Raw genomic sequence first — 12937 nt, 5'->3', positions numbered from 1 at the left:
CTAAGCCTGACAGAGTTCAAGAAGTATTTGGACAATGCTCTCAGGTACATGCTGTGATTCCTTGGGGCAGGGCCAGGAGTTGGGCTTCAGTGGTGTTTGTGGGTCCCTTCTAACTCAGGATACAGTATGGTTCTAACAGAGAGAAATAATTTACTTAATTGCTAATTTTAAAAAAATTAGGGAAGACTGGTGAGAAAAAAAGATTGCAACTAAAACACCTTCCCACCTCCCCTCTTCCTTCCCAGGCTCAACCTCCTCTGCCCGCAAGCACTGCAGAAGGATGAGGAATGGGGGTTGCAGACAGGACAGAACAGCTCCTGTCTGCTGCTTCTTCTTCCTCACACTCCTTCCCTCTTCTGGCATGGGGGACCTGACATGGGACACAACAGGATACAGTCCTTCATGAAGGACTGCAGGAGGAATGTCCCTCCCACATGCTGCAGTTGTTCATGACCTGCTGCAGCATGAGTCTCCTTCATGGGCTGCAGGCATTTGGATAAACCTCATCTAGTGTGGGCTCCTCTGCGAGGGCTGCAGGGCCTTTCAGGGCATCTCCACTTGATGTGGCATGGGGTCCCCCATGGGCTGCAGGTGGATGTCTGCTCCACCATGGTCCTTCATGGCATGTGGGGGAATGGCATGCCTCACCATGATCTCCTTCAAGGGACTCTCTGCTTTGGCACTTGAAGTACCTCCTCCATTCCTCCTTTCATTGTTGTCTGCAGGGCTGCCTTATGCCTTTTCCTGCCCTTACTCCTCTGTCTCACCCACTGCTGTGCAGCCTTTCTTGTCCACTCTTAAATTCCTTTCCCGGAGTCACCACCATATTGGCTTGAGGGGCTCAGCTCTGCCCTGGGGTGGATCCATTGGAGCTGGCTGCACTCAGCACTGGGCAGCCCCAGCCTCTCAGAGGCTGCCCTGAAACCCCTGCTAGGGGCAACTGGACACAGAGACCTATTACACTGAAACACTGCAGTAACAAGACTTTAAAGCTAGCTTAAATAATTTTTTTAAGAGATACTTAAAAAAATTTAATGTAGCCAATATCTGGTTTTTTAGGTTGTTAATGGTTAAACAGGCTCTTGATCAGAATATGTTAGTTATCCTTCAGTTTTAAAATGCTTGCAGAAACTGAGTTAGGGAATTTGTGCCATCTGTTTCTACAGTATTTAGATCAAATATAAATCTCCATTTCTTTTTATACATGCAGGTGGTTATTCGAAGGCTTCCTCCTTGTCTAACCAAGGAGCAACTGGAGGAACAGCTGCATCCTCTACCTGCCCATGATTATTTTGAGTTTTGCACTGCTGATCCCAGGTGAGGATGAGCTGTTTCTGTAGGTTTTCAGGTGCCTAAAACCTAATCAAGGTATTTGGGACATTCCAAATCACATGTTTTTCCCCTTTTTTATTATTTTTGTTGGGTTACTTTTACCGCCCACCTCAGAAGGTGGCAGTAACCCAGATTCTTGTTACTAGATCCCTTGGGGCAAATTAGTGTGAAACGACACTGACTGATCAGCATTTGTAAATAAACAATGTAAGGTTTAATACAGAACAATTTGGTTGCAAAGGAAAACAGGTATGGAGCCTTTTTGGTGGTTATTATCTGTGGTAATAATACAACATGAAAGCATTGCAATATGAAAGTGCAACAACATCACCAAAGGACACACACAAGGGGAAAGACAGAAAGAGGAAGAAAGGACAAGAGTGTGAAGCACAAAAGAAAGAAAAAGTACAAGAGTGTGAGGATCTCACCAACCATAGGCCCTGTAACAAGACTTGGTTTCTGTGCAGTCTGGGATCCAGTTCCGGTGGGAGGAGTCGGGGGGAACTCCTGAATAAGTGGTGGGGAGAAGTTGGCAGAACACACCATCCTTTGGGTCTATATTCATTCAGGTTCAGGTGAATATAAACTAGGTACCTCCTCTGAGGTGGAGAGCTTGATGTCATAATGTGGATCAGGGGACGCCTTCTAAGACGACACAGCTGCCCATCACACCAGCACAGCTGAGTCAGTTGTGCCCCATTATGTCCCAGCAGCAGAGATGAACTTGCTCAGGTCACACGCGAATATCCCGGTACTTCCCGTGGGGAGGAGGGGGAGCCCCACAACCCAGTGGTTTGTGCAGGGAAGCACAACTTAACATGACAGGGTGCACAATCTGTCTCCACAGGATCCATCTCCTGTCTCACTCACAGCCCATCATTCACCCTGTGCCTTATCAGATCAGAGGTTTAGCCATTACACAACTAAAAGTTCACTTCCTCCATCTCAACTAAGCACCGTGGGGTTTCCACAAATGAGGAATGTTTTGAGTTATTGTCCCTTAACAGTTCAGTCTACTATGGTTACTTGAAATATTTCTGAAAAGCTGGCTGCGTATGCAGAGACGATGGAATTCCTGCCCTTTTCCTTTACACCGGAGATTTTGGAAATTTTTTTTTTGTATCAATAAGACGTAATTTAGTTTGAAACCCTGATGTTTCTTTTAACCTTCGTTGGTAAACTTTAACAGCCTGTTTTATTGGCTGTGGGCAAGATTCAGTCTGGGGCAAACAATCACAGAATGTTTTCATGAGTTCCATTTGAGTTTAATTTCTTCTTTTACCTGCATGTTTTTTTATGTGCTTCATACAATTTTTCAAATAATCTAGTTTTATTCATCTTTCTCTCATGCAAAAATAAAAAAGAAGAAATACTGGTTGATTTAAAATAAATCAGAATTTCTGGTATAGTTATATAATTTACTCAGTATCCCAGTGGTGAAATAAATCAATTTCCAGAAGAGAAACAAAACACCATGTATGTTCAATCTTCATGTGTTCTGAAAAACTGAAGATCCATCTTGTCATATCTTAATGTGTGATGAATCACCTTTCCACTGGCTTGAGATTCTTTCCACTGACTACAGAGGGATCCCGGATCTTTATTGCTGACCAAGTTTTGAAGTTAGGAATTCTCTCAGAGTCAGTTTCACAATCAAAAGGAAATAAATGTTTATTTAGAGAAATTATGACAGTTTCTGACCTAGGTAGTTGCACATAAGTGCAACAGCAAAATAGTAGGTGCTTCAGCTTTTTTGTTAAAACCACAAAGGATGTGAAGTGAGGGAAGAGGAGTACTTAGTTTGATTGGAAGTCTTTGTAGTACCTTACATTGATCTTCTGAACTTTGTCATCTCTATTTCCAAATGGACCTCTTTAAGGCTTCTGTCCCAGCTGTTCATTTGATAAGCGAAAAATACCAAAGGCAAACCAAACATTCTCTGAAGAAGAGTGTCAGCTCTCAGTGTGTTTAGATGCACAAATGCCAATTAACAGTTTAAAAAATTCCAATTTTAATTTTCCAGAGACGTTTGCTCAAAAATTTAGGGAGTCGACCTCTTTAGAAAGAGAGAAGGCACTGACAACATTTGTGCATATAAAGTTTCATTTTCTCTCTTACATGATGAAATTTGGTTTACCCAAAAATCTTGCTGTTCACTCGTTCAATTGCATCTATGGCAGGTTACCAATGAAAGATACTGGTTTTTCTCATGCTGTTATTTGTTGTGTTACTCTCTTTTGCTATCACAAATATAAACTCACTGAAAATAAAATAATTTTCATTTAAGTTTGAATTTTTCAGCATGAAATGTTTTGTACTCCTTTTTTTCTTCATCTTGCTTTTTAAAAAATATGTTTTCAGACAAAAGATGTATTTTTTTCAGAATGGGTTTATGTTCACCAGGTTTGTATGGCTGTAACTTCTTTCAGCAAACTACGCAGCTTAAATGGGCATTTCACTGCCATTCTGCAGTGTTGGCTTGGCTGATTATTTGTCTTTTGACTGGCTCAGGATCACCTTGCCTCTTTTGTCCCCTTTGTTCAAATGCTGACACATACCCGTGTATATCTTTTTATGAGTAATCTCTTTACGTGGGCACCCACTCAGGAATTTACAATAAACTTTCAGAAAGTATAAGTTTAATCAAGGTTAATCTCCGTCTTCTCTTACCCTGCAGAGAACACTTTTTGAGTATAAAGCATTGTATTGCCATAATCTGTCATGTTATGGATAGTTCACAAGATTTCAGCAAACTCTGTGCATGTGTCTTCCAGTCATTCCAGCTAACAGGAAAAGCTACAGGACAAGGTGGGCATGTTCTCTCTGTCTTTCACTGAATAGCTTTTTTCTAGATCCTGTACCATGTGCATAGTGGCAAGCAATCCAGAGAATTCAGTGATAATAAAAACATGTGAAGATGAAATTTCATGTCATCCAATGAGAAGGATTTGAAGAAGCTACTCAGTGAAGAGGATCTTTGTGTTGGAAAGGGGCGTATAGATGCTTTGATGCAGAAGCAGACAAGTTTCCTTAAGAGCTGTAACATCTTAGTTTAACCATGTCCTGTGTAACTACATCACAGAAGTTTCTATAAGCTCATTCAAATTTATGTAGAGACTTTTTTTCTACACGGTGCTCTGTTAAACTAGAACTTGTCAGAAATTCATGCCGTGAATGAGGGACGTTGGAAATGGGTCAGGAGCAGTTAGACAAATACTTATGATGCCATGAAGATTTTTTGCCTTTTCTTTTATACCCTTGTTATACCTTTTTTGCAACTTCTGTATTATTAGTGCTTTTTGCCTACATTCTTGGACTTGTTTGTCAAGCTGAGAGACTAAACATTTTAGAAGCTTCATAGTTAGGGATCAGTGTGCCCCAGACCCCAAGGTCCTTTCCAGAACACATTCTGTAAACCAAGATAGAACCATCCAAGGGAAGGCTCCTTGGGGAGGGGGGCTCACTTGAGCCTCTCATTGGGGAATCTTTGATAGATATGCTAATTAGTAAAACCTGTAATGTTATACTAGATCTTTTAGGGTGGGCATTTTTGTGCGGTGCATTTCGATGCGTGTGACCTGGATGTGTGCACCTAAGGATCCTTAAAATAAATACCAAGGTAAAATCCCTTTTCCTCTTCTAACCATGTATGACTCTTGATTTTAAGACCAGGAAAAGGCATCACTTATTTAGACAAATATTTGTCTATGAAAAACTATTAAACACATGGTATAAGTTTGGTATTACAAAGTCCATAGGCTGCAAGTACTTGCAGCTGTGTACTGGGTGAAGTATTTGTACATTTTCCCCGTTTTAATAAACACTCTCTTGGTGTTCTCTGTTAGTTGCTGTTGGTAAGGGCACTAGAGAGGTTGAACTGTAGCTGTTTCTACATTTTTATTTCCAGGGTATCCTAGAGGATAAAACAACCAAAGATATGCATATCAATTTCTGTTTCTCTTTTTTTGTAATCTTTATAATATCTTTATACTGTAAATGTTATCTTTAAGTTTCCAATGTCCTATTATAGGCAGGCTATAAAACTTCTTAAAATTTCATGTGATTAATGTAATTTTCAGTTTTTCAGTTACATCCACTTCAGTAAAATCATTTCAGAAAGTGACTTGTTTCGTTCATTTTTCAGATTTATCTGATTCACTGCATTACATTTATTTTCTCTTGCATATTGACACCAAAATACAAACAAAACACTGCTTATAGATGATAATAAAGACCCTGCCTTCCTGACAAACTGTCTTGTACTCGGACTTCAAATATGAACTCTTTTTTCCAGATACTCTTTCCTTTTTGTCTGCTTGTAAAGGCTTCTGAGCCTATTCTAAAGATTTGAATAATAACTAGTCAAGTGATTGAGCTCTAGCCCTGCAGGGTTTGGGTCATCTCTCTGGACTGGCACTGAGTGCTGAGTACCAGGATATTGTTGTGAGGTTATAAAAGGAAAGAAATCTGAACACAAGCTTTGCTTGCATGAAAACTGTTCAAATAGTCAGTGCCATGGCATGTATCACGGAGAGTGATAAAGCTCTTCCAAAGAGCACTCCTCCTTTTCCCCTCATAACTTCTTCACAGCATGGTGCTCAGGATTATTGTAGGTGAACAGCATTAACACTGTAGGATGTAGGTGTGCACCCAGGAACTGCAGTGCTGAAGGGGCAGTGCCTTCAGTGCTTCGGGGGAACCACCACTACTGTGTTCTGGGTGAAAGAATTGACAGGCTACGATTGACACAACCCTAGTGTTTCTGCTTTCTCTGCCAGGCAAACTGCTCATTTCTAGCTGTAAAAAGGAAAGACTAAGTTTATTTAAAATTGTGCCAGTTCCACCCATTATGTGAGTGACATCAGAAGATTACAAGGATGAAGGCCAGGGGATTTTAGCTTGACATGACAATGTCAGTGATGAGTTATCTCATCAATTGTAGGAATGGGTGGAGGAGTTACTTGACTCTCCAAAATTTAGTTGTAGAGCTCCCTATACATGTAAGTATACATTTTATAAATACCCACCATGATTCATAAGTTGATAAGTATTTTACTAAGATGGGATTGCTGTTTTTATAGTCTACACATTGCTGTTTAGACTGTAAATAACTACTTCAAATTGCATTCCTGTATATCAGTGTTTTTACACAATTGTGTTAAAAGATACTTTGTAGAAGAAGTAAACATTTAAAATGTGTTTGTTATTAAAGTTGCTAGAAAAATAAGGACTTAAAGAGATGATAGACTAAATGTTATAGAAATAAATGTACCCTAAAATTGAATACCCTTGAATGCAGAGCAGAAAAAAAAGAAAAGTGTGTTGGAATGAATAAATGTGTACACTCAGACTCATCTGGGTTATTTCCATAGAGATTGCTCCAAGTGCCAACATGTGCAGTGCATCTGTCCAAAAGATTACAAGTATGGAAAGCAGCATTATAGACAGCAAACATATGGCAAAATGGAACCAGCTCTCTGATGATAAAACTGAATTTCAGATCCTGAATGAAATCTATGGTGGCAAATACTTGAAAAAAGGAGACACACAGAGTTTGCTGGCCCTTCTGTAGGTCACAGCTGAAAGATAAAATCCTGAAGAGTAAAGAGTATTTTAGCCAATAGCTGCTGAATAGAAAGTACAAAAAGTAAAGCAAGAGTGTTTCTTCCTAGGAGAGGTCGTTAGCCTCAGAGGGCTTGTAGCCCTGTGAAGCCCTGTGCATTCTTTGCTGCGTGACAATGCTGTTGAGTTCTGAATGGATAAGTAAAGGCATAATCTAGGGTGGGGAGCAGCTGCGGGAAATCAGTGGTCTGAAATGTAGAGTAAAAGTAATATATAAGCAGGCCAGTGCTAAGTATTTCAAATTTGTTAGCTTCCCACTTAGAATGTTAATTTTACTCACTTTTTTAGGCACACTGCACACTTGGCTGAGTAAGAAGCCTAAGACAAGGGTTTGAAACACTCAGCAGGGTGGGTTTTGTACACTAAGCACTCTGATAGCTAACTCACATGCATATGAGAACCAACTCTATTTGTAGAAGTGGCTCCACCAGAGAAGGAACTTATAACTGCTAAGCGTTGTCACAGCTCTGTTTCTTTAACCTTCTACCCTGATACTTAGCAACAGTTACGGACAGACAGTTCTGTGTTACTGTGCTGTGGTGCACATCAATATCCTGCTGTGCTCAACCATGCTTTTATATTGTATGTTTCTGCTGATGTGTGTGAAGTTCTTGAAGATGTTAATAACGTACAGCAACAACACTAGATCCTTTACTTGCAAGGTAAATTCTAAATCTGTTTTCCAGAGTCCTGTTTATACATTTCAGACTCCGTTTGTTCTTACTAATAAGTGCTTAATAACCATATCAAATGTTCCTCAGTTTTGAAAGATGTTCACTCTGATTAAGCTGAAAAAGCTAGAAAAACATTATGTTGTATACCAGGAAAAGATTTATGTTGCCAAAGCAGGTGAAAGAGATGGCATTGATATACCAGTTAAAGGAAACAAGGAAGGAACATGTCTTTGTATTTTCAGTTCTGTTTCACAATGTGTCCAACCATAAGGTTCTAAGTTCCTACAGGAAAAAAAAAAAAATCCAACTATATGATGAAGCTGTTTGCTGTGCACTGAGGCAGAGATGTGCCACAGTAATGCGGGAATGGACCTGTGTCCAAGTAACAGTCTTTATGAAGATGAAAAGAACACTGAAGTTGTTATTTAGACTAGGAGCTAAAACTCAGTTCCTCAATCTCAGATAATAATAATGGGATGAAAAATAATGGGATGAAAAATAATGCTCCATCAAGATTCCTGGTTTTGTCTGATGAATATTCAGCACTTCAAGTGTACAATCACATCAGTCTAATGTCAAGCCTCATTTAATTTAAACCGCAAAGCTCATGGAACGTAAGAGTAGTGCTGTTGATATGATGGAGAAGGAAGTTTCCTTCTTCTGGGAGCCCCAGTTATCTGAGACTCTTTTACTGTTGCAGCCATTAGGCAGCACAGAGACATTGCTTCCAGCACAGCTATAGACTGCCACAATAAAATTCCCTCTTTTACTTACAGATTTTAAAATACATCTTCTAACTCTGCATGATTATGGAAAGTGTTAAATTTTATCTTCTTTGAAATGGATGAGAAGAAATCTGGCTTTTTACATCTGCTTTGCATCTTGGTGGTAACTCCACAGCCACGCTGTAGCATATTTCAGCCCTGGCCATGCCCTAGCAGGCATTTTTGCAGTTACCCACTTACAGTTCATGCAATGCTGTTCCTATCCTAGAATGTGAAAATATCCTGGGTATATATGGATAGAATGGCTCTTCCTCTCTTCCTTGGAAATAGAGAGTTTATCCTCTTCAAGCTGTAGGAGCACTCTATAACTGGTATTTGCAAAGTATCTAAATGAAAAAAGCCCTCTAGGTTGTTTTGGTTTTTTAACATTTCTTCTGACTACAGGATCAAACATAAATTTGGTGGGTATTCAAAACCATTGGTTATTGACAGCACTGCTCTTTATGGTCTCCTGCTAACACTGTGAGTGGAATCCATATGGATGCGTACTTTAAAAAGAAAAAATTACTTGGGAGCAGTGTTTTGAGCTGCCATATGCATGGATCCTGTGGTCCAATCCATATTTTTGCTCTTTCTCACTCATTGTGAAATCTGATTTTGAAAGAGCTATGGGATTGAAATACAATTGGAACTGTGTGTGTTTATTGTCTCCTGGTGCCGGTGGTGAGTTGGTCTGAAGGCAGGCCATAGGTGACAATGGAATTATGAACATAGGTGTTTTAAAGATACGGGCTTGTGTTAAACCTGATGCAATATATAGTCATCATTAAGTCAGTTTAAAACAAACTATTTTATCTCAGAGTTGCAGGAGTTTAAAGCATGTACACGCCATGACTCACAATAACTTAGCTGATGGGTTCTAATTCATTAAATTACCTCAGTTTCATCGTGTGGTGTGGTGTGCCAGTCCTGAGGTTTTTATCAGGCACGTTAAACATTTACCCATGGAGTGGGATCTATGCCAATAAGTTCTTGAAGAATCTGAACTATTTTATGTACCTGTTTCTTTTGCTAGAAATGCTTTGGATTTTCACAGCAACTGTAGGTCACAACTAGACATTGCATGTACATTGATGACACATGGATGTCAGATGGAGTTTATTTGTGTATAATTCAGTGGATTATATTGCCAACTATTAGGTTATTTATTCTTTCTAAAAGGTGGCAATCTCTTTAAATATAGTGACAGCCTGGAAACTGCCCCTTCAATGCAATCTTTTACTTTTTCTGTTTCAGTGACAGAAGACTTTTCCTCGCATGCCAAAGAAGTTCTGCAAAAGCACTGCTGTTATTCATATGTCTTAAACTGTGAAATATTAAAGTTTTGATCCTGCACAATTGGAAATGTATGCTCTGCAATTTAGGGGGACAAAATAAACTGGAAATATTTGTGTCAGTTCAGAACAAATTTCACAGTTGCATACAGAACTCTGATGTTCTGTAACTTTTTGTCATATATATAATTAGATACGTAAGTGTAAAGACTGCTTAAGGTAGCAGTTTCTCAAAGAAGATGAGAGTTATGATGTGATCCTTCTGGTTTTATGTTTTCCCTAGCCCTGAAAAGAATAATAAGTAACAGAAAATAAAATTGTTTCTTGTTGCAGCCTTTATCCTCATCTCTACTCAAGAGCATACATTAACTTTAGAAATCCTGAAGACATCCTTCTTTTTAGAGATCGCTTTGATGGCTATGTCTTCATTGATAATAAAGGTTGGACTATTTGTAAGATATTAAATGTGTATATATACATATACCATTTCAGAGCATCAACTTGCTTCCTTTTTGCTAGTTATGCCATTATTTCCTCACTATGCAGTTAATTACATAAATATATATTAACATTTAGCACTTAAAAGATAATAAAGGTCAAAAAATATTTGTCCATGCAGTCTTGCTTGTCTGTGCAGTGTGCATGCTTTATATGCATTCTTGTACTTTAGGCAATGCACTATCAAGGTCATACAAAGAAAATTACCTTATACAAGCTTCACAATTCATTACAACAGTAACTGAACACATTGTGAGCATGAATTTTTACATCTTCAGTGTGTTTCTGAGATTAAGTTTGCCACTTACTCCTGTTTGGAAAAAGCAAGAGGAAACCATCAACATTTTGGTTGCCCACTTTTAAGACATGTAGAGATTGAATTTTTAGGGACTTTGCAGACATCTTGAGTTGAGTTCCAAGAACAAGAATGGCAAAATTGATAGCCAGTTTTAAAATATCCAGTCTGCAAAAGTTTGCCCAACAGTAAAGTCTATATCGGTGTGGTTAAATCTAGGTCTCCTGCAGGAGTATGAAACTGCCATCAGTAAGTGGTTTAGCAGAACTTTAGCAGTTCCTTGCCTCATTCAGGCATACCTTCTGTAAAAAATTGCATAGCTTATATAAAGTAGACATAGATTTGTGGGTCTCTTTATAGACATTTTCTATTCTGTACACTCAGTGTTACAGAGGTCCTGTGAAAAGTAGTCCTGCCCACTCTTACTAGAAACTGATCTCTAAAGAAGCTGTCTGTCAAATGAATTCCTCTTCAGCATTTCCTTCCTGAGATGTTTTATTTGCTTCTAATATCCCTCAGATTTTGATGGTTTTTGTAGAGATGAACAACAACACATTCCTATCACATCCGTGTTTCCCAGATTTCAGATTCTGGGTGTTTTAAGATTAAAAACTAGAAAGAAGTTATTTTTATGATTCTGCTAAGACTTTACTTTGCCTAAATTTGCCACATTCTTCAATATTATGCTGTACTGAAGCCAGAATACTCTACAAAACTGAGCTTGGACACAGTTGGCCAGCTTGGCATGATTGCTTGTGCAAATAAAGAGCACAAGATTTGATCAGAAGTGCCCTCTGGTGAGGCATGTGGCAGCATTGCATTATGAGGATAAAACTGAAACAAGGATTAGCAGGTTCAATAAGGTTAACAAATGGTCTAGCAGATTGAAGACAAGTTTTCAGTGGACTTGAGCAAAGTGTAATCTTGAGCATGCTGCAAGTGGAAACCAAGTGAAATTCAAAACCCACACACAGTTCTGATTCCAGTCTGAAGAAGAAGCCAGTGTTTAAGGCACAATTCAAAGCAAAGAATCCCTGCCAGTAAACACAGGAGTTGCATAGTCCATCTTAAACAGAGAAGTTTTGCACAATTCTACATGCTGAGTTTTATAGTTGTGGTTCTGAAAGGAGATGCTTTGTTTTTTATTGCATGTTACCCAGCATTAATTTATTTTTTAAGCTTTTAGCCAACAAAGCTTTAGAAAAGCAACTTGACAGTTTCACATTGATTTCCTGGTAGTACTTAATCACTTGTCAGACTGACATTTTGTGATAGCTCTTTCTAATCAATGTCTGTGAATCATTAAAAGGGAACTATAAATGCAAGAATTTTATTGTGCAATAGTAGTCATCCTCATTTTCACAGTCTTGTCAGCATATCCAAATAAAATATAATTTTTTTTTTAAATTTAAAGTATCTCTACATGTAACTTTTCATTAGAAGTTCAGGAGTGAATTGTAGAAACAATTACTTTTGTTTTCACATAGGACTGCTCAACATGTCTTCAAGAGTTTTGAAAACCTTACTTGATGGTAGGGAATGTTTCTCCCCCTCAAAAAATTAAGGATTGATTTCTTTTAAGGTTTGGAATATCCTGCAGTGGTTGAATTTGCTCCATTCCAGAAGATTTCAAAAAAGAAGCTGAAGAAGAAAGATGCCAAAGCCGGAAGCATTGAAGATGGTAAACATCTTTTTTTGACATCACAGTGAAAATTTCTGTTATGCATTGCAAAGTGTTAACATAATTCAAAAATTTTTCTTCACAGATCCAGAATATAGGAAATTTTTAGAGAGTTATTGTGCTGATGAAGAGAAGATCTGTGCCAATCCTGAGATTCTTTTGGGAGAGATTGAGGCCAAAACAAGGGAACTTATTGGTCTGTTTTCTTGATTTTTCTTATTATTGAGAATATTCAATATCTTAATTTTGTATTTTTATGATATTATCTGCAAGAGCTGACCAGTTCAGTCTAACATATGACCTGTTCAGATTTATATTACCACAGTTAAATATTATCCAGCCAAGTAGTAGCACTAAACCTCTTAAGTCTCTGTGCATGGAATCACTTGGCTTCACTTGAACTTTTGCATGCACACACACTGGCTTCAGAAATAGGTCCTTAATAATTCTGAATACTTACAGATGTATTAGTAGGTGGAAGATTTATTTTTAAAATACAAAATAGCTGAATACTTAACAATTGATCCCTGATATTAGCTGCTTTTTTTGAGAAACATGAAATGATCTCTCTCTGTTCTCACGGTCAAGATTCTGGAAAAGCTCTGAAAGTAAGGCAACACCTTGTTTTCTGTATGCATGCAGCATGATTTCCACAGTCCTGGGGGGAATTTTAAGTAAGGTCAGCACTGAAATCTTCAGTGCTGGTATGCAGTTTTCAGGATGACATGCAATTTTGATGTATCTTCAAGTGATAACATGCAGAACATTTAGTCTTT

The 12937-nt window shown here is 38.4% G+C and overlaps 1 protein-coding gene across 9 annotated transcripts in view; it reads left to right on the top strand.

Moving 5' to 3' along the window:
• The first annotated feature begins 127 nt into the window (after window positions 1–127).
• The window catches only part of UPF3A (UPF3 regulator of nonsense transcripts homolog A (yeast)), a 25790-nt gene continuing 12980 nt past the window's right edge, over window positions 128–12937 (top strand). For 2 of the 9 annotated variants that reach the window (XM_017737099.1, XM_017737091.1), the window contains exons 1-4: window positions 130–1317; window positions 4010–4140; window positions 12063–12161; window positions 12247–12357. In XM_017737099.1, the coding sequence (XP_017592588.1) occupies window positions 1205–1317; window positions 4010–4140; window positions 12063–12161; window positions 12247–12357 (454 nt within the window). In that variant the 5' untranslated portion in view covers window positions 130–1204. The other 7 variants (XM_017737096.1, XM_017737098.1, XM_017737092.1 and 4 more) reach the window with 7 other exon arrangements.

The sequence above is a fragment of the Corvus brachyrhynchos genome, unplaced genomic scaffold (assembly GCF_000691975.1).
Source record: "Corvus brachyrhynchos isolate BGI_N302 unplaced genomic scaffold, ASM69197v1 scaffold83, whole genome shotgun sequence".
Taxonomy (NCBI): Eukaryota; Metazoa; Chordata; class Aves; order Passeriformes; family Corvidae; genus Corvus; species Corvus brachyrhynchos.
Note: the sequence above shows the minus strand (reverse complement) of the source record. Positions and strands in the feature narration are given on the sequence as shown.